Raw genomic sequence first — 21649 nt, forward strand, 5'->3', positions numbered from 1 at the left:
GTGTATTGGGCGAAATTCACCATGCTGGTGCACAGATTGGGGTGGGAACTAGAGTCACCCCCAATGCAAGCGGCGTTCTACTTGGGGTTGCATGAGGAGGTGAAGGATGAGCTCTCGAGAGGTCCAAAGCCCAGTAATATGGATCAGCTGAGCAAAGCGGCTCTGGCGGTGGGGGTGAGACAGGAATCCCGGTGGAGCGACAAGCAAGCAACGCGCGCAAAGCGGGCTTGGTTCCCACGGTCGCAGGAGAAGCCACTCCCCCAACAACCCTTTCAAGCCACGCCTGGGGCCAGTCAGGACCAGGAACCCATGCAGATTGATAGCGCGCGCGCGCGGGCTTTTCAAACCCCAGCGGCGCCAAGACGCAAGGAGGGAAGGGGTGGGAATTGCTTTCTCTGCAACTCCCCCCAGCATCTCGTCAGAGACTGCCCACATCGCAGGGAGTGGCAAGGAAAGGCGGGAACGGTTGTGCCCTCCCCCACTGACGCAGCACCACAGCAGGGAAACGGGAAAGCCTGGCTGCAGGAGACAAGGGGCAGCAGCCAGGCACAGTCAGCAGACAACAGCCCCAGCCCACCCACCCGCACAGAGAGGAGCAGAGCCAGCCCACCCCTCCCAGAGCAGGAGTGGTTCTACAAGTGACGCTCACGCTCCCAAATGGCTATCCCCTGACGGTCCTCGCCCTAATTGACAGTGGTGCCTCAGCCAACTTCTTCTCGAGAAACTTTGCAGAAGAGCACCAGATCCAGCTTCTGCAGCTGGATTTTCCCCTGCACGTGGCAACCATTGACGGCAGAGAGCTGCTGGGAGGGGCCATCACTCATCAAACCCCCCCCCCCATGAGAATGACGGTGGGAAGGCACTCAGAGACACTGGCATTCAACGTCACAACCATCTCAGACCCCCCCATCGTCTTGGGCATGAGCTGGCTGGCGCGCCACGACCCCTCCATCAGTTGGCACCAGAGATGCATCACTTTTGGATCGGACTTTTGCCTGGAACATTGCATGCAGCACCAACCAGGGGAGGGGCCTCCGATAGCCACGGTGGCCACCATGCACATCAAAGGGGGTGAGGCGATACCCAAGCCGTACTGGGACCTGCAGGAGGTCTTCAGCGAAGCGGAGTCCGACCACCTACCCCCACACAGGCCTTTTGACTGCCAGATCAACCTGGTGCCAGGGGCAACTATACCCCCAGCCAAGCTGTACGCCATGTCAGACCAGGAACTGGAGGATCTGCGCGCTTTCATCGACAAGAACCTCAAGCGGGGGTTCATCAGAGAAAGCAAGGCAGCAGGGGGCAGCCCAGTCTTCTGGGTGGACAAGAAAGACACGCAACAGCGCCGTCTTGTGGTGGATTTTAGACGGCTGAATTCAGTAACAGAGCCAGTGGCGTTCCCCATGCCCAGAGTGGATGATCTCCTGACAGCGGCACGCAGGGGCAAGATTTTCACCAAGCTAGACCTGAGGGGGGCGTACAACTTGATCAGGATCCGGGAAGGCGATGAATGGAAAACCACGATGTTCACGCCTCTGGGCTCTTTTGAATATCTGGTGATGCCCTTCGGGTTGCAAGGGGGCTCAGCATGCTTCCAGGCCTTCATGCACCACGTCCTGGGGTCCCTCCTCTTCAGGAAATGCTTGGTCTTCCTGGATGACATCCTTATCTATTCCGATGACCCAGTGCAGCATGTGAAAGATGTCAGGGAGGTGTTGCAGCGCCTGAAGGAGAACCACCTGTATGTGAAGCTGGAGAAGTGCAAGTTTCACACCAAGGAGGTGGACTTCCTGGGCTACAAGCTGTCAGACAAGGGGCTGGCGATGGACAAGGACAAGGTGCAGGCCATCCTGGACTGGCACAGCCCCAGGACGCGCAAAGATGCCCAACGCCTACTAGGCTTCGCCAACTTCTACAGGAAGTTCATCAAGAACTTCTCTCGCGTTACGGCTCCCATCACTGACTGCCTGAGAGGCAAGCAGAAGTTCAGGTGGACACCAGAGGCGCAAGCAGCGTTTGAAAGCCTCAAGAGGGTGTTCGCCTCAGACCAGAACCTGTTCCACGTGGTTCAGGACGCGCCCCTACGCGTGGAGACAGATGCTTCTGATAAAGCTGTGGGCGCCATTTTGTTGCAACTGGACGCCAACAGAGAGTGGAGACCCTGTGCCTTCTTCTCCAGGAAGTTGACCCAGCCAGAGCGAAACTACACGGTGTTTGATCAGGAACTTCTTGCGATCCACGCTGCGTTCCAGCACTGGAGACACTTCCTGGTGGGCGCCAAGCACCCCATCCAGGTGGGCACAGACCACAAGAACCTGGAGTTCTGGAGAACTGCCAGGGTGCTCAACCAGCGGCAGATACGGTGGGCAGAGTTCTTCTCGAACTTCAACTTCTCCATACACTACATCCCGGGAGAGCAGAATGTCAGGGCGGATGCCCTCTCCCGCAAGCCAGAGTACATGGAGGAGGAGGCGCCACCGGCACCCAGACACATTTTTCCCCCGTCAGCATGGTCCTGCGGAGCAGCAGTGGTGAGCGAGGCGGAACTCACAGCACTGACGGCAGCGGATGACTTTGCCAACCGCATCTTCAGAGAACTGAGAAGGGGGGGGGAGCAGGCAAAAGACTTTGCAGAACGCAGGGGGCTGCTTTTCTACAAGGGTGCACTGTACCTGCCCACCACCCAGCTTAGACGTACGGTCCTCAAGCAGATGCACGACAACCCAACGGTGGGTCATTTTGGGAGGGACAAAACCGCTCACCTAGTCATGAGACACTTCTGGTGGCCAGGGGTGCGGGAGGATGTGAGGGATTATGTAAGGGGCTGTGACACCTGCCAGCGGGCAAAGGTGGTCAGAGCGCCACCAGCAGGTTTGCTGGAGCCCTTAGCCACACCGCACAGGCCGTGGGAAGTAGTGTCCATGGACTTCATCACAGACCTGCCGTCGTCCAGGGGCAAGACCGCAGTGTTGGTGGTGGTGGACCTCATGTCCAAAATGTGCCACTTTATACCGTGTGCCAGGGCGGTCTCTGCAGAAGAGACAGCCAAACTGTTTGTGGATCACGTATTCAGACTGCATGGATTACCTTTAAGGGTTATTTCGGATCGTGGCCGCCAATTTGTTTCCAGGTTCTGGCGGCGGCTCATGAACCTCCTGCAGGTGGAGGTCAGCTTGTCGACGGCTAGACACCCGCAGACCAATGGACAGGCGGAGAGGGTCAACGCCATTCTGCAGCAGTACCTGAGATGCTACGTCAGCCAGCGGCAAACGGACTGGGTGGATCGCCTGCCACTGGCAGAATTTGCCTACAACAATGCGGTGCACGTCTCCACAGGGGTGTCGCCCTTTAAAGCCAATTACGGGCGTGACCTCAGATCTTTCCCAGAGAGGGAGGGGGAGGAGGAAGAGGAGGGCCCACAGGCTGAGGATTGGGCAGAGGAACTGGAGACGGTGCACCAGCAGCTCAGAGAACACTTGGAGAGAGCCAAGGAAGCGTACAAGAAGGGGGCAGATCGCCACAGGCGACCGGGGGAGGTCATTAGGGTGGGGGACAAAGTTTGGTTGTCCTCGGAGGGCCTTCCCATCAGAGGGCGATGCAAAAAGCTGGCGCCCAGAAGGTTGGGCCCCTTCACGGTCACGCAACAGGTCAACCCGGTGGCATACAGGCTGGCACTGCCAGAGGACATGAGGGTGCACCCTGTGTTTCATAGATCGCTGCTGTCGCCGTACAGGGAAAGCAGCAGGCTCCGAGACAGCGAACAAACCCCCGAGGGAGGGGGGGAGAGGGAAGGCAGGGAGCAACTCAATGAGGCCACGACCATCCTGGATTCAAGGTGGGGGGTGGGGGGACTGGAGTACCTCATGGCATGGGAGGATGCTCCACCGTCCCAGAATGAATGGGTCCCAGCCACTCAGATACAGGAGGAATTCCTGGTAGAAGAATTTCACGCCCTCTTTCCCCATAGACCCAAACCCTGGCACATGGAAAGGGAGGGGGAGGGGGAGGAAGCACGGGAGAGCAGTTCACCATGGCGCTGGGAAGCGGAGTTTGAGGAACCAGAGGATGAGGTATGGGTGTCACCGAGATCCACCCAGTCAGAGGAAGGAGCAGATTGGCAGAACATTTTTACCCCCACCAGCTCTGACGCCACGGACTTTTTGGGATTCCCATCCTCCCAGGCGGAAGGGGGGGGCTTGCAGGACTGGGGGGAGGTGTTCACACCAACGGGCTCGGAAGGTACTGAGTTCTTAGGCTTCCAGTCGTCACCGACACCTGGGGGGGACCTGGGGAGGGGTGAGGGAGAGCTTGGGAGGGGGGTGGATGTGAGGGACAGGGGATATCGCGAAGTCCCTCCCCTCCTGAGTTCAAGCCCATCCCCGAGCACAGGGGAAAGCAGAGAGAGTTCCGATGCCAGTGGGGAAGCAGGAAGTCGGGGCCGAGGCTCAGGCAGGGTAGAGGAGCCAGGGTCCCAGGTGGGACAGGAAGGGGCGAATAAGGGGGGGAGACCCATCCCCCCAACTCCGGAATTACGCAGAAAGAGGAGGGGAAAGAGGATGGGTCTGCCAAAGCTTTTGTGTTGGAGAAAGACGCGCCAAAAGCCATTAGGAGGTTCTGAAACCGACTGATCACATCACTCCGTGTAAATAGCAATGACTTTAGCACTGTAAATACGCAGCACCAATAAAAGAATAAAATGCAGAGCTGCGTAGCGTCGTTACTCTGAAGTAGTCCACTCCGGCCACTGTGACAATAAGATATAAATATTGTATTTGTATTAATGAGATCTTGTTCTGGCTTGTCTTGGTGTTTTTTTTTTAGTTGCCCCACCTGACCCCCAATCTCAGTGGTGTCTGACAATAGTTCTTTTTTTGTTTGTGAGCTCAAAAGCTGCATGGATTTCTTTTGCTCGTTGTTATGCAGAAAGGGATGTGTCAAGTTGAATGTGGTTAAGCAGGTTTTTACAGAAATCTATATTATGTGTGGTGTCTGGTTTATGTCTAAATCAATATTCAGATACGTCTCACAGGGCCAAAAAAGCATATGCTGATCAGATTTTGAGCCATATATGATTGTTGTGATTTAGTGCTACATTTGTTAATTAGAATGCGTTTTCATGAACAACTTAGCTAATAATTGTCTGAAATTAATCCTGCTTCTTCGAGAAATGTAATCAAGTATATACTAGCTCAGCTCTAGATGATGTGTAAAGAAGATTATATTGCCATACATTGTATCCATATGCTACCAGAAGTTATCCAAATGGCTTGATGCAGTAATTATGCTGTCCTTAGTGGGTTTTCATTGGAGCCCTGTGTTCAGGTTTTGCTTCTCGTGGATAAACTTTAAAAAAAACCACACCATTTGTAGCTGGAATGATATCAGGAGTCTTCGAAAGAGGCCACAACTGGAAATGGGGAGGAGAAAGTGTGAGTAGCGGCCTGTGTAAGAAATATGGATAATCCAGTCACTCTCAGTGTATCTTTCTCTTCATTTTAAGAGCCTCCCATCCATATTTTGGGCACAAGACTTTTAAAAATGTAAACCCAACCAGGCAAGTCAGGAAGGGATGGGTTTGGGGGAGTTTTTTTCAGGGAAGGTACAAGTTTTCCAAATTTATAACATGGTATAAAGTCTGAGTAAAGCATAACAATCTAGCTAATGCAACTTTCTGATAACCAAGTTACAAGATGCAGACCAGGAAACTTAAACTTAACATTCCTTGAACTTTAGATCAGTATGTCAGAATCTCATTTGGTTACAAAGGGTGTGTCGGTCCTCACTGCAGGCAAGCAGATTGCTGACTAAACCCAGAGTCCATTTGAAAGTGTTTGTGTCAACTAATTCAGTTTCCTAGTCTAAGTGATTTAGAATGGCTTTAAAGCTACATTGGTTTGTTTGCATTCTCCCCGTAGGTATAAAGTACAGGCACACCTGTTGACCAAAGTCTTTTTCTCTCTCTGCCAGGTGAATTTATGTTTTATTTCATTATAGGAAGTCTTGGGCTGCATGAAACTGGAGCTGCCCTTTGTTTATGTGTCATTATCAATTAGTATGGATTGATGTTTGAGCAAATCATAATTGAGCTATGCAAGCTTTGAGCCTGGAAAGTTAAACTTCTTGTTAGATGAGATGCCCGGACGCATCAATAATTAATGCATATAAATCTTGACTGCGTCCCCATCACAAGAGAAATGAGAGAATAGTGAAATGGCCCAAGTGTTGCAATGAAAGCCACAATAAATCTCAAGTTACTATACACATGAACAGTATTTAATGTGTCTGTGGCGTTGTTTCAATGAATAACAATTCAGTGAATATGTTAGAAAACTGACCTTGGATGAGAAAATTATTATGATGTCATTTTTTTACTTTTAAAATTTATTCATTCTATGAATAAATGAACACATTTCATTCATTCATTTCTATCCTGCCCTTCCTCACAAAAGAGCTTAGTGTTTGCAACTGAAAGAAAAGATAGCGGAGGAATGTATCTGCAGTGATTCTTTTCTGTTTTTTGTTGAGCCAACGTATATCTTTCTGCTCTGCAAAATGAGAAAGTCTAAATCCAAATGTGGGTTTAGGCTGGATAGTTATTGTTTCTCAAAGTGCCTCCATCATGCTAACTGTCCAAGTGGATTCATGTAGAACCAACAACTTTCATTGATCACTTAAACTGCCAGGCAGTTGTGAATATTTCTGTTGTGAACGACCCTGGGATCCTAGGATGAAAGGAAGTATACAAATTTAAATAATAATGACCATGTTGCATTTTACAGTTGTTCGGTAGGTTAACAAAGCAGAAAATTATGTAAACAAGTAGAGCTAAGTAGCCAATTTCCATTTTCGATGGTCATTTCGCAGTAGATCACAGCAGACAGATGTTCTGAGCATCCTCTCTGGTTTTACCAAACACATATATTCTAAGAAACATAGATGCAGTCTGTTCCCATGTGACATTTTCCTTCTGTAGATGCATTTCTTAAAACCATCAATTTGGTGTATTTTCTTCATATACAGTGGTACCTCGGTTTATGAACACAATTGGTTCCGGAAGTCTGTTCATAGCAGACAGATGTTCTGAGCATCCTCTCTGGTTCTACCAAACACATATATTCTAAGAAACATAGATGCAGTCTGTTCCCATGTGACATTTTCCTTCTGTAGATGCATTTCTTAAAACCATCAATTTGGTGTATTTTCTTCATATACAGTGGTACCTCGGTTTATGAACACAATTGGTTCCGGAAGTCTGAAGCATTTATAAACTGAAGCGAACTTTCCCATTGAAAGTAATGGAAAGTGGATTAATCCGTTCCAGATGGGTCCGCGGAGTACTCAACCTGAAGCGTACTTAACCCGAAGCATGGGTGTAATTGGTTCCAGAAGTCTGTTCATAAACTGAAGCGTTCATAAACTGAAGCGAACTTTCCCATTGAAAGTAATGGAAAGTGAATTAATCCGTTCCAGATGGGTCTGCGGCATTCATAAACTGAAAATTCGTAAACCGAGGTGTTCATAAACCGAGGTTCCACTGTATTGGCATATTTTTTGACAATGAATAATGTGTAATGGAGAGAAAGAATTAAGCTACATTGGCCTTATTCTATGCTTATTAAGCCGATATACGAAAGAGTCTTTTGCTCATGTACACAGCACTTTCACTCCTTTTGTAGCACAAGCAGTTAAGCTGGCAAGTCATAGTTTTCCCTGAACCAGGAAACTATGGTTAGCAGCTTCAGAAAAAGACAGCATATTAATCCACAGTTTTAAATTGATTTAGTATCCTTGCCTGGCCGGAAACTGGTAACCATCACTTCCTGGTTCGGAGGACACAGGAAACTGTGGTTGATTAGAGACTTCCTGGTTTGATTGCTTGTGCCACTAAAGGAGGAATGAAGAAACTGTGTATGTGAACCAAATACCCTTTCATATCCTGGCTTAATTAGCAGAGATACATTTGTTCAATTTGGATGATCACAGCTTAAACCCATCTCCAAAACCAACAGTTGCCACAGCCACAATTCCCTTCACCAACTTTTCTTATATCCAATTGGGCAGCTGAAGGAATACTTACAAGGCTTCTGGTCAATTATCCCTGTGTAGCAGTAATAGAAAGTAAGGTTAAGTCATGAATCACTTCTTGATCTTGTTTCCGATGGTCTCATAGGTGCTGCTAAGTTTATGAATTGCAGTTTCAGAAGTACTCTGTTTTCTTTCTTTATCATCTTCACTTACTGCTACTTCCCATTCCTAGAAACTTCTTGCCCTCCTTCTCTAACCAGGGTTGCAGGAGAAGAAGCCTGCAGATAAAAAAAGGGGGGGTGGGGGTGGCCCCGGATTACTTCTTGCAGACTAAGTTACTTTCATGCATGACTTGAAAGCTAAAGGTGCAGTGCTTCTTTACATAACCTTTTTAATTGCTCATTAAGGTGTTGGAAACTGCCAGAGGCTGCTATTAATCCTATCATTCCGTTCCAGACTGCAGCATATTTGCAAGGTCAGTAGCAGGTCAGAAATATCCCTCAAACACCTGGCATCCATGAAGATCTTGCTATCTTCAGGAGACATACTTTCTAACCCTATTACTGCCCATTATTATTTTTAAAGGGCTCTTTAGGAGTTAGGAAAAGAGATGGAAATGTTGGAGGTAACCAAGGATTTATGACAAATTATTTCCCTTGCCCTCTTCCAAACTTTTTTTCTTTTCGTTTTTGAGACAACCTTTCACTGGATCTCCACCCAGCTTCACTACCTTTGCTACCAGTTAGCTCTCTTATTTTGTCCTCACTGCTTCTCATTCAGCTCATAGTTCTGTTTTTACACCTTGTAGATGTTCTATATGGCACTACCTTCTTTGTGTTCTGTATGGCAAATTGCACATGGTTGAAGCAAAATAGATGTTAAAGAACTATTTTTATTTTTATTTAAATGTTATTAAAATAAAAAATATTTAAATTAAATTTTAAATAATTACTCATTTATTGAATAATCTTAAATATTAGCTTTTCAAAAAGAGAAATCTGTGTTTTGTTAATGTTTTGCACTGACATCTTTTACTTTTCGAAAGCATCTAAACGGTCTTCTGTCAAAAGCCATTCCCGTGCCGATACAATCAAAACTGGGAGCTGTCGAAAAGCACATGCAATTGGCAGCAGCAGGAGTTGAGCACAGCAGGTCTGCAAGTTAGAAAATGTTGGCCAGGAGCTGTAGCTTAGTGGTAAACTGCATGCTTTGTAGGCATAACATCCCATGTTAAGAGCTTCTGGATCAGACCAAGGGTCCAACTGGTTCAGCACCCGGTTTGCCACAGTGGCCAACCACATTTCTCCTGGAAGCCTGCCAGCAGCACAAGAACACAACACCCCTTGTTCATTCTGCAGTGTTCCATTAAAGAATCTTGGGTAACGAGGCATGAACAAGCCTTTGCACAAGACTTGAGTTGCTGTCAATCAAAGGAAACAGCACTGAGTTAGATAGAGCAGTGTTGTGACTAGGTTTAGATAGGGAAAGTTCCTATGTTCATTTAGGGTCTTCTGCAACTTCCCGATTGGAAAGCGGGGGGGCAGGCGGCTGCACTGTTTGAAGGCACTCTGGATCTCTGCATCTCATGCTTCAGGCCAATGACATCTTCCCAAAACAGGGAGGGATGGGTGGCAATGAATTTGCCTATGCTATGAAAGGTTCTTGAAGTATGGGGAAGTGGGAGATGTGTACAAAGTAGCATATAGGGAGCATGGCGGAACTTCTGTTTTATATTTATTTAAGTAATGTTATGCTTCCATTCAGGGCCATAGCAGTCCCACTCAAGGGGTTCACATCACATTCATATTATCAATTCCCCGCCTGGAAAGCTGCAAACCTGTTTGTGTTGCATCCAACCAAGATGTTACATGTGTGCATGGACTTGCAAATCTTCTCCAAAGGGTTAAGAGGACACCCAGGGGAGGGAGGGGAGGTTCCATTGCAGAAGCACAAACAGGACAAGTTGGTTGGATGCAACCTTTTGCATTTCCAGCTCTTTGTCTTCATGCAACAAACATTGATTTATTGTTCCTATCTCCTGTCACGTCCAATGCATCCTTTTCCTATATCCATGAATACCTGTGAAATACCAAGCAGTGGCTTTATTGGGAAACTCTTTCTTTTTCTTTTTCTTTTTTTAAAATCATTTTTATTCATTTTCCAATAAAACAGCCAATTAACATATCCGTAATCATAATCCAATTAAAAACAGTAAACTAAAATAAAAATAAAAAACCAAATTACAGTCCTAATTATTAATTATTAATTTTTCTGGGCTCCCCATAGTCTGGACCTCTTGAAGTATATCTCCAATATCTTCGTTCCTGCCTTCTTTTTGTTGTTCTCATATTTTCCACTTTCCGATCTTAATACTTTAAAGTTCTCTGTCCCTGGCTATGCAATTTTCAATCATGTCAGAAATCGTATATCCTTTCATCCATCGAATACAGCTTTATTTGTAAATATGTATTTTTCCAACTGTGTATTTGCCAGCGCAGCTTTTCCTGACTTCATTCCAATCTTCCAATCCGGGCTGTTGTCCAAGTCTATTGTTTAGAGTTCAATGACGCAGCAACTCCCATGTTGTTAAGTTATTCCAATCAGGGCTGTTGTCCAAGCCTGTCATTTGATGTTAAGCATACTGCCCGCAATACTGCAATGTAAATGAACTGTATTCCACAGATATAAGTCATTTGGCGATCAATCAGCTTTCAGAGACCACACAATCCCCCCCTCCTGGGCCCTAGAAGGGGGGCTGCTAGACAACCATTTTGCCTTCTCTCTCGCTCATAATGAAGAAATTCTGCAAACAGATGCACTGTATGTTATCCCAAATTATTGTCCCAAGTCACTACAAAGTCAGCCAGCAAGCATCTCCCACTTCCCTCTAAAAAGGGAGGAACTCTATTCTTATGTGCTGCATCATATTAACAAGTGCCATCTTGCTTCTTTTTTTATCTTTATAAAGTCTTTCAAGTCTAAGTAAAGCTGCGCAATTGAATACTCAATTATAAATAGGAGTCCATCTGTACTTTTAAAAAAAAAATTAGGTTTCTTAATGAGGCTTGGCGTAGAAAAACAATTGTAGGTATTGAGAAGAAAAGAAGAACGTACCGATCACCTCCGTAATCCAAACACCATGATGAGAATCTCTTTGAAGTCCGAGCTTGAACACCAGGGGCTGTACAATTCTGCAGGGTTTTTTTTTCCAGTCTTCTTTGGTCCAGACTATGTTTATTGTCCAAATCTAATTATTTTATCAAACAGATATTTCCGGCTATGAGAGTGGCTTCGGAGAGTGCCAGCCGTGTTGTGCTCTGGGACCCAGCGTCCTGCTACTTGCGCCTTGATGCAAGCTGACAATCTCGGACAAACTACAAGAAAGTCCTCCCCCACCCTGGGGAGTCTGCCAGGGCTAATTACCCTCATATCAGCCCTAAATTTCTGGCATGGCTGAGGTCCGATCGTATGGGAGTCAGCCAGTTCTCACTGCCGGAAACAGGAAGCCCCGGGGAAACTCTTTCTTAATCTTTGCTCTCTGGCATCACTGTCCAGCTGGAAATAATAACACCCCACCCCACCCGGTCTGTCTTAGACAATCGCTTTGAGGCTTCCCCCTTCTGCCACCAGACAAACTGATTGCTTCGAAATGCCTGCCATGAGCATCCTTGGGACATCCTGTTGCTTTGCATTGCCTGGCTCCAGAACTTTCATCTGTTTTTTGAGCTCTGCAAAGCCCAGAATTGCAACTGCCAGCTTAATGCCTTTCCAGGCTGCGTTGCTTTGCTCAAGATGGCGTCTTGCCCACCCCCACTTATTTCCCCTTGCTTTTTATTGACATTACAGAGTATAAAGTAAATTAAATGTCATTCCCACAGTGCTATGCTGGGTTTCATCTTCTCGCTGCAGCCAGTCTCCTGGAAATTCTGTTGTTCTCAATTGAAACAGGAGCTATTGGGGCAGAACTATTTTGCTTTATAGGGTAGTTCTGGTCCCAGCTATGAAGAGCTTTCCCTGATTTTGCTGTTTTATAATGATCAGAGCAGGCAGGAGATGTTCAAAAATGCTGATGCTCGTACATCTAAATCGAATCCATCATCCTTAGTGTTTTTGCCTGTACTCTTTTTCCACCTCTTCAAGGCCCACTTCCTCTGACACGAGCAAGCTTCCAGGATTATTATTTTGAACATGTCTTTACAGTGAAATAGCTTATGTTTTCTTAAGCAACATGTGCTTGCAAGCGGGGCTCTAAATGGATGCCAGTCTCCGTTCCTTGGAGATAGACGAACAGGAGCAAAGGACAAATGATAAATCTTTTTCCTTGGGTTTGCTGACAGTCTTTGCGGGGTTTTGCGGGCCTGGTTCAGCCATTCCCCAAGTCAGTGCTGGAATTGGAAGAATGTCACGAGAAATTTAAATAATTGCTGGCTCCCGGGCAGCTTGCTGTACCTTTTCAGCGGGGGGCGGGGGGGCACAGAAGACAGATTGGTGAATGGTTTTCAGTGTTGTTTGATATCTATTCTGCCCTCCTAAGGGATCCTAATGTGGCAAACAACAAAGTGACACAGGTTTACCGTCACATTACCTCAGAGCTAATATTTTCAAGGTTGTGTGGAACAGTGTATTCCAGTAAATTTGCAAGGGATTCCCAGTTGTTCAACTAAAGCAACAGCAAAAAGCCACACATATACACACATGTAGGGAACCAGAATCTCTGACCTATAGTAACTTTGGGGCAGGTTTGTACTTGTGTATATGCAGGTCATCTCCAGCAGTGTGGTTCCATTTTATATCTTGCAAGCCATAGCTACTTAATTGATTCCTTCCTTCCGACCTTGCCTCCTTGCAATCAACCTCCTGTTGGGGTTGAGCCACTCTTTTGCACCCCTGTGTTGGGTATGGTTGTCACCCATTTCTTCACCAGGAGTGATTAAAATGGAATGCCCTGTCCTTGGAGAAAGCTGCCTATTGTGTCTCTGCATGAGTTGATTCTGTGGGGTGGCCTCCTTCCAGTCTAAGCAATGACTCTTATAGTTTAGTGTGCTTTCAGATTTAATTCAGGGAAAGTTTCCTCACCAATCAGAAGTCTGAGAGAAACTATGTTGGTGTATAAAAAGAGGAGACATTGAGTTCCAGCTTGTCATTTTTCTCTCTCTTTTCTTCAGTGTCCTTGCGCATTGGCTGATAAGCATTTGAGAAAAGGACAAAAGCTACATTGAAAAATCATTTTTATTATATTGTTTTTACTATAGGTAGCCTTGGCTCATCACCATTATCTTGTGCAAAATTAGAAAGCTCCTTAATGTTTCTTATTCAGTAGTGGTGGGGAGACTTTTAGTGAAAAGAGATTGTCCCTGGTCTCTACATTTTATTCTTTAAAGTCTCAAAGGAGGTTTGATCTCAGGGCAAAAGAGAGAGAGAGAGAGAGAGAGAGAGAGAGAGAGAGAGAGAGAGAGAGAGAGAGAGAGAGTGTTACCTGCCTACAAGGGCACTGCTAAAAAGAAAGAAGATAAATGAAAAAAGAAATACTACCTCAGAAAATAAATTGGGTTTGATTATTCACAGAGGAGCCCTTTCCTTGGGGAAACTATATAACTAGCCATTTTTATTACATATTTAAGTGCTTTTATGAAGTATTTGCATTCAGCGTATTGAAGCATTGTGTTCCGCTAGATTAATTTTGAACTTCAAATAGCTCTCCTTTCAATCTGTATTTTAAAAATGTTTATGTGTGTGAAACCGATTATGGGCTACTCCTCTTTGTTTCATGGCTTCTCCTTGGCTCAAATTTCTAGTGTTCTGTTTGCGCCATGATCCTAAGCCTATTTACTCAGAAGTAGATCCCCTCCGCCAAGTCCAATGGATCTCCATCCCTAATAAGCTTAAGATTGCAACCTTAAGGACCGCTTCACACAAGAGTCATGCCTCACACAGTGTGAATCTGTATATAAATTGTCCCATGTGTAGAACGCAAGTACTGTATGTCTTCTTTGGGGTACTTAGGTAAAAGGGGGAAGGTGGAGAGAGAGAGAGAGAGAGAGAGAGAGAGAGAGAGAGAGAGAGAGAGAGAGAGAGAGAGAGAGAGAGAGAGAGAGAGAGAGAGATTCACTGTGCATTCATCACATGTGATGATGTGTGGAATTAATGCAATTTGCCACAGGGAAGGACCTTTGTGTGAAGTAGCCTTTGAAAGCTTGAGCTTCCACCTCGCCCAACTGTTTGTGGCTGGGTGAGACCTCAAAGGAATTCACCAGTTGTCTGTGACAGATGACGGTACATAACATAAGATTCCTAAGATTCTGGCAGGTCCCTTCCAACTCTATGAATCTATGCTGAGATTCCGGCATTGCAGGGGGTTAAAAAAGTTTCTTTTGTCCCACTGGCACAGATTTGCCCATCTGAAGGGCAATAGTCTATGCAAGTCTGCTACTGCATTATCTCACCCACTCTACCACCTCCCTCCCTCTGCCAGCTTACACTTTTGTCTCAACCAGGGGTAACTCTGAGCTTAAAGGCACAGGCACAATTGTACTGTACTGGGGAAATGACGTCTTTCTTACCTTGTTGAATGCCGGTATTCCACCAACTGCGGAATTGTATGAAGATGACTTACACCACATCAAGACTGCTGCTGTCAGTACAGCAGCTCTCCAAGGTCTCAGGCAAGAGTCCTTCCCAGCCCTCTTACCTGAGAATCTTTACATGAATGATTGAACTTAGGAACTTCTGCAAACAAAGCATGTACTGTACCACTGAAACTGTAACTCTGCCGCCTAATTTAAGTAGTATCCTGCTTTGATGCCTTGTGAAGTTGTCATGCTGGTCTCTGCATAGGATCTTGACCAGCACCCTGTGTATTATTCCTGAGGAATCACAGATCACAGAGTAGGAAGGGACCTTGAGGGTCATCTAGTCCAACCCCCTGCAATGCAGGAATCCTGTCCACATCCATCCCTGGGTGGGCTTGAACCATCAACCTTCTGGTTATCAGCCAGGTGTATTGACCCATTACACCACCTGAAGAATGCTTCAACGGTACCTTGCAACCCTTTCACTTGCAGTGCCTCTAAGACTCAGTATTTTGCAGAAGGGATTAACCCCCCCAAAAGTTTGCACATTTAAAGTGGATTAATGGTTTTTAAAATATATTTTGTGGTTGTACACCACTACTCTGATATTTTATGTTATGATGGCATAGAGATACTTTTATAAATAAATCAAATTTAATTGCTATTTTGCCCTAGCACTAAAAAAAAAATATGGGCATTTTGAGGCTTGGGAAGTGATGGGGAACTGCGTTGAAAAGTGTGAGATGAACAAATGATTAACGGGAAGATATGTGAACACACTGCTAGCAAACCAGAATGCAGGCTTATTGCAGTATAAATGGATCTGAACAGCATTCCATATAGGCAGTGCTTTGTAAGCTTTGTGCAAGCAAATCTGGATGGATGTTGAATAAACACATCATCTGAAGGAGCTTTCTGTGCTGGAGCCAGAATGGCAGGAGTGGAGAGTTCAGGTAGACACAGCCTGAGGCAGTTCTTCTGTCCCTGCAACAGAGCTCAGTTAGGAGTGCTGGGGAATACTGTTTTATTTATTTATTTGGAATCCAGGCCTCTTTATTCACTTGGGGGTAACTCCAAAGCATTGCCTTTCTTCATGCAGCAGCACAAGAAGAGTCAGCTGAACTCTTAAATCCCAGATTTCTCTCTTGAAACATCAATGCTAACCTGCCCTATCAAGCTGTAGGCATGTGGTTAAAAAAAGAGCCATCTTTCTACACATCCAGAGAATTCTGATCCATGGCGACCGCCAAGGGATTTTCTGGCTTTCTCCTGTCAAGTATAGAGAACAGTTGATGTATTTTTATGCCAAAACAGAGTGCATTGGGGTTGCCAGTTACGTAAGCCATAAATGTAGCATGCTTACTGCAGCCCTCCTCTGTTTTGATGAGCACAGCAGTGCACTTGCTCTTGAGTTTCTGGCGAACCTCTGTGAAATTGAGAAAACCTTAAATGCTGTCAGATCGAGTGACAAATGGCATCTGCTTGAGCGAGTTTGGGTTATTACGCAGTTCTGTCCAAATGATACAGCAGTATTCCAGAGAGGTTCTAACAGCATGAAGGCAGAGATCTTTTTGAAGAGCAGTTTGTCAGGTTAGCACTGGACTTGTTATATTTCTGTGGCTTGTGTCTCCATTGGCGAGTTTTCTGAAGGGACTGCGTGAATACCAATGGCGAAAACTTTATGCTTTGGATTGTATTATTTCGTTTTATAGTTTACTTTAAGACTTACTTAGAGTGATTGTGTCTTCTTTTATAGGCTAGTCTAGGACACAGTTATTGCTCTTCAGGCACTAATGGTCGCATTATCCTGCAGCTCATTGTGACTGCAGATGGTTGTGATGGATGTCCTTCTCTCTCTCTTTTTAAAAGTTCTTTTTTTAAAAAAAAATACTCTGGGAGCAGTTTTTGTTTAATTGTTCCCATGTGGCTGTGGGATTTAAACGTAATAAACCAACGCTTGGTGTTTGTGTTTACATACACCTATGAAAATGATTTAAAAGGCTGTGTTGCTTTGTGTAAATTTATGAGTTCTGATACTTGGCACTTGGTCTGTTCATATTGTAAATTGGGGAAGGTGAGTGGCCCTAATAGATTGCTTTGAAAATATTTACGGTATGTAAAAATTTCTATTCCACCCTTCTAGCATCCATGTATGCACTCGGGGTAGCATACAACAAATATGATTTAAGAAACAAAAAAAGTGTGTGAACAAGGGTACAGAAAATACACATTAAAAATGCATTTCAGAGCAACAGTGGCAGAGATTACAGATAGTAATAATCTTCACAGATAAACCTTAGCATGCAAAAGCCTTCTGGAATAACAGTGTCTTTACCAGCCAGCCGCGGGGGGTGGAGGGGACACAGCCAGAGAGAGTGCCATGTGTACTTTGTGAGGCAAGCTATTTCATAGTATTGATGCACAACCACTGAGAAGGCCCTATCTCTTGTTACCATTGTCAAGCATCCCTTTCACTTTTCACTCTAGGTGGTTTACAGAGAAGGGCTTCTTCTCCTAATCTTAGAGAACGGGCAGGATGGCATGGGAGGAAGCAGTCCTCGAATATCTCTTAATCTTTCATCTGTATAGCATTCAAGAGCCGCACTTTAAAATGAGTGGCATTGGAAACTAAGACAGAATGAGTTTCTGTGTCAAGTACATGAAAACAGGTAACCTCTGAGCAAGGTGCTCTTGTTATTGGGGAAAGGTGCTGTATAGTAACAGGTTATTTCATAATTTGTGTGAAAATGTCAATATACAATAGGGTTGCCATACATCCTGAATTTCCTAGACATAGCTGGGATTTGGTTGTCGGAAACGGTGCCCAGTCGGAAATTGCTGAAAAGTCTGGGAAAATCCAGATATATGGCAACCAATGTCAGAAGTAGAAACAAACAAACAAAATCCTTTCAATAGCACCTTAGAGACCAACTAAGTTTGTCATTGGTATAAGCTTTCGTGTGCATGCACACTAGTTCAGATACACTGAAACAGAAGTCACCAGATGCTTATATATAGTGAGAGGGTGTGGAGGGGTATTACTCTTTCCCACCCTCTCACCACAGAGCCTAGGGCTTGTCGATCGGAAGATTGGCGGTTGGAATCCCCGCGACAGGGTGAGCTCCCATTGCTCGGTCCCTGCTCCTGCCAACCTAGCAGTTCAAAAGCACGTCAAGTGCAAGTATATAAATAGGTACCGCTCTGGCGGGAAGGTAAACGGCGTTTCCGTGCACTGCTCTGGTTCGCCAGAAGTGGCTTAGTCATGCTGGCCACATGACCTGGAAGCTGTATGCCGGCTCCCTTGGCCAATAATGCGAGATTAGCGCCGCAACCCCAGAGTCATCCATGACTGGACCTAATGGTCAGGGGTACCTTTACGTTTATCTTTAACATACCACACAGCCACTCATTGTATATATTTGTTCCTTAATGACAGTGGGTTAGAAAAATATCTAGGGTAACTCCAGACATTACAGTACAATGAGGCTGTACCCACTCCTGTTTCTGCCTCCCTACAATTTAACAGAGTGAGGCAGTTGATTAGGAAGTCATAAAAAGGACAACAAATTATTTCTTAACAAGTTACTTAATTTATGATAGTTTCATTTTAGCTCCCATGGAGAGGCCCCTGAGGACTTTTCTATCTCAATTGCTGAAATAACCTGGGCAGCCATGAGTACTGTACTGTACACCCTGACCTGGGGATTTGCTTTCTGCCTCAGTCAGCAAAATGTCTTGCACTTGCACTGGCCCTGACCCAGCCTTGGAGGGAAACGAGTCTTGACCTAATAGGAATCCTTACCTTTCTGTCTCCATATGACTGGAAATCACACAGTGCCCAGTTCATCAGTACTTGGGATTTCGCAAGGTCTGCTTTCTGTGTTCCACTGTCGGTCGAAGTATGTGTGTTCAGTGAGCTGTCCAAGTAAATATGAATTTATTAGCCTGGGACTGAGAATACATGTGAGCCTGGGGCTCATTCACCTGATGCATGTGGTAGAAAACAGCTTGAACAGATGGGAGCTTTGTCCTCTGTACATTCCTTGCATTCTTCCTCCAGCATTCCCACAAAAACATGCACCTATCATTGCCCTTATTTGGATCAATGTGAAACACTTGGTCCCTACAATAGTGTGCTTAGAAGTTGTTGTTGTTGTTGTTTAGTCGTTTAGTCGTGTCCGACTCTTCGTGACCCCATGGACCATAGCACGCCAGGCACTCCTGTCTTGCACTGCCTCCCGTAGTTTGGTCAAACTCATGTTCGTAGCTTCGAGAACACTGTCCAACCATCTTGTCCTCTGTCGTCCCCTTCTCCTAGTGCCCTCAATCTTTCCCAACATCAGGGTCTTTTCCAAGGATTCTTCTCTTCTCATGAGGTGGCCAAAGTATTGGAGCCTCAGCTTCACGATCTGTCCTTCCAGGGAGCACTCAGGGCTGATTTCCTTAAGAATTGATAGGTTTGATCTTCTAGCAGTCCATGGGACTCTCAAGAGTCTCCTCCAGCACCATAATTCAAAAGCATCAATTCTTCGGCGATCAGCCTTCTTTATGGTCCAGCTCTCACTTCCATACATCACTACTGGGAAAACCATAGCTTTAACTATACGGACCTTTGTCGGCAAGGTGATGTCTCTGCTTTTTAAGATGCTGTCTAGGTTTGTCATTGCTTTTCTCCCAAGAAGCAGGCGTCTTTTAATCTCGTGACTGCTGTCACCATCTGCAGTGATCAAGGAGCCCAAGAAAGTAAAATCTCTCACTGCCTCCATTTCTTCCCCTTCTATTTGCCAGGAGGTGATGGGACCAGTGGCCATGATCTTGGTTTTTTTGATGTTGAGCTTCAGACCATATTTTGCGCTCTCCTCTTTCACCCTCATTAAAAGGTTCTTTAATTCCTCCTCGCTTTCTGCCATCAAGGTTGTGTCATCTGCATATCTGAGGTTGTTGATATTTCTTCCGGCAATCTTAATTCCTGCTTGGGATTCATCTAGTCCAGCCTTTCGCATGATGAAGTAAATGCCTCTATTTATCCTGAGGTTCATGTTCAGGTGTTATAGCCAAAATATTTGAGTATTGGAAGCACTGAACATGCGTACGTTCCCTTCTCCACTTCCTGAGCTGCAGCAAGCAGGACATCCAGATTAGGCAAACTATACCATATTATACTATATTAGCAATACTTGGGAAGCCAGTTTTAAATAGGTTTTAGATTCTTCATTTCATTTTTTTTATTTCACTTTTACTATGTATTCACACCTTTCTATATTCCTATACTCAAGGTGATTTACAACAACAGAATATACAAAAGAAAAACACACACCCAAAATTCTGGTTTGGAAAGAAATTGTGATTAATAACACCCATTGTTTACCTGCTTCAGATCTCACAGCAAACTATGCTTGCCATGGGCCAGGCAGTCAAAAAGGGAATCAGTGTGCTGGTTGAATACTCAGAATGGAACACTGAGGAGCTCACAGCATGTTTGGCTGTGACATCTGAAAAATGTGACCAAGTCTTTCTGACTTATTCCTTTTGAAGAAAGATGCCTTGAAGGAATTGCCATCTCTTTATCCCAGCACTTCTAGTTCAAAGCAGTCTGACTACCCCGTACACATCAATGTGTAGAATGCCATGTTTTTCAGGCTTGTTATGTATAATGTATTTAATGGTGAAGGAAATATACTCTTCACATTTTTAGCATGAATGAAAATTTTGGATTCATTTAGAAACCAAAACCGATTATAAAACCATGTACACCCATTAGAAGCCAAGCAAACCGTCTTTGAAAACCTTTGTGGTGGTATCTAATAAAATAATGCTTTACGTCCTGAAAAATACAAGACGCTAGAAGAAAACAATTACTTGCATATGCCAGGCTAATCAAGACCTAATGGAGACCCCCCCCATTAGAAAACCTGGATATAAAGTGGAAATCAGCATTTTAACATGGCTACTGGGAATTGTGAAGGGAATTATTCTTTTCCAGGGCTAATTGAGAAATGTAGAGTGCTATTGTGAAATGTCAAGACTTATCTCCACTACTGCTGCAGCAAAAATTAATGCCTTTTTTTTAATCATGAAAGGACACAAAAAGTTGTGGCTTATTGATGCATAAAACTGACAAATCGGTGTTGTTCCTTTTCTGTTCCAGTTTGAAAGGCACGATCCAGTAAATGGCCGGATCACAGAGCGCCAGTTTGGCAGCATGCTTCTGGCTTATAGCGGAGTGCAATCGAAAAAGCTCACTCTCATGCTGAAACAACTCAGGAAGCATTTCCAGGATGGAGAAGTGAGTAGCCTTTGGGCAGTGAAACGGAGATAGGCTGTGACTTCTTGTGAGCGCAAATAATGTTTGGCTGGATTGTGGGCTGGCATGTCTGATAGGGATAATCGTATAGATCACCACTGTTTGGTCATACGCAGCAAGAAGAAAATGTGGCCATACAGTTGGGGGGGGGATATACGGAGGGGTTACAAACATGTTGGCTTTCAAAGCTCATACTTCTGCATAGTGTTATGCCCCTGTGTTCCTTTTTTTTTGCCCGAGTTAACTGGCTTGACCTTGAATTAATTATCCATTTTGACTGGGTAATTTGTCATTTATATATTATGAACTTATGTGGGGAAAATAAATTATGGAAAGTAGGCTCATAATTTTGAGGGGGGGACGAGGTTGGAGCTGTTGCAGAAGTTAAATGCACGCTGAGAGACCTTGAATAAAAACACTTAAAAGTGAAAGGACATATTTTAATCTGCTAATGAAAGTACTCAGTTATGGCAGCCCAAGAATGGCTTGACAGTTCCTTAGAAGACCTGTAGCGCTCCTTTTCTGATTAACTATCTCTGCACGTAACAATTAAACCAAAATGAAAACTGATTAAGAACCTCTGTCTCTGCATTGAAAAGCCATTTCTTATTTTTCCATTGCTGTAATCCAATTCCAAGTAGAGAATATATCAAGATGGGGAGCTGGCCAGTGCAACCATCCCCCCCCCCCGAGGGAGCAGATTGTAGCTGCTGCTCACCTCCCCAGTAATTTTTTTCTGCTGCGCCACACT

The 21649-nt window shown here is 45.1% G+C and overlaps 1 protein-coding gene across 2 annotated transcripts in view; it reads left to right on the forward strand.

Moving 5' to 3' along the window:
• The window catches only part of MICU1 (mitochondrial calcium uptake 1), a 136816-nt gene that overhangs the window by 83749 nt on the left and 31418 nt on the right, over positions 1-21649 (forward strand). For both annotated transcript variants that reach the window (XM_060274896.1, XM_035138592.2), the window contains one exon: positions 20743-20880. In XM_060274896.1, coding sequence (XP_060130879.1) covers positions 20743-20880 — 138 coding nt within the window. The remainder of the gene's footprint in view (positions 1-20742; positions 20881-21649) is intronic.

This window comes from Zootoca vivipara, chromosome 5 (genome assembly GCF_963506605.1).
Source record: "Zootoca vivipara chromosome 5, rZooViv1.1, whole genome shotgun sequence".
NCBI lineage: Eukaryota > Metazoa > Chordata > Lepidosauria > Squamata > Lacertidae > Zootoca > Zootoca vivipara.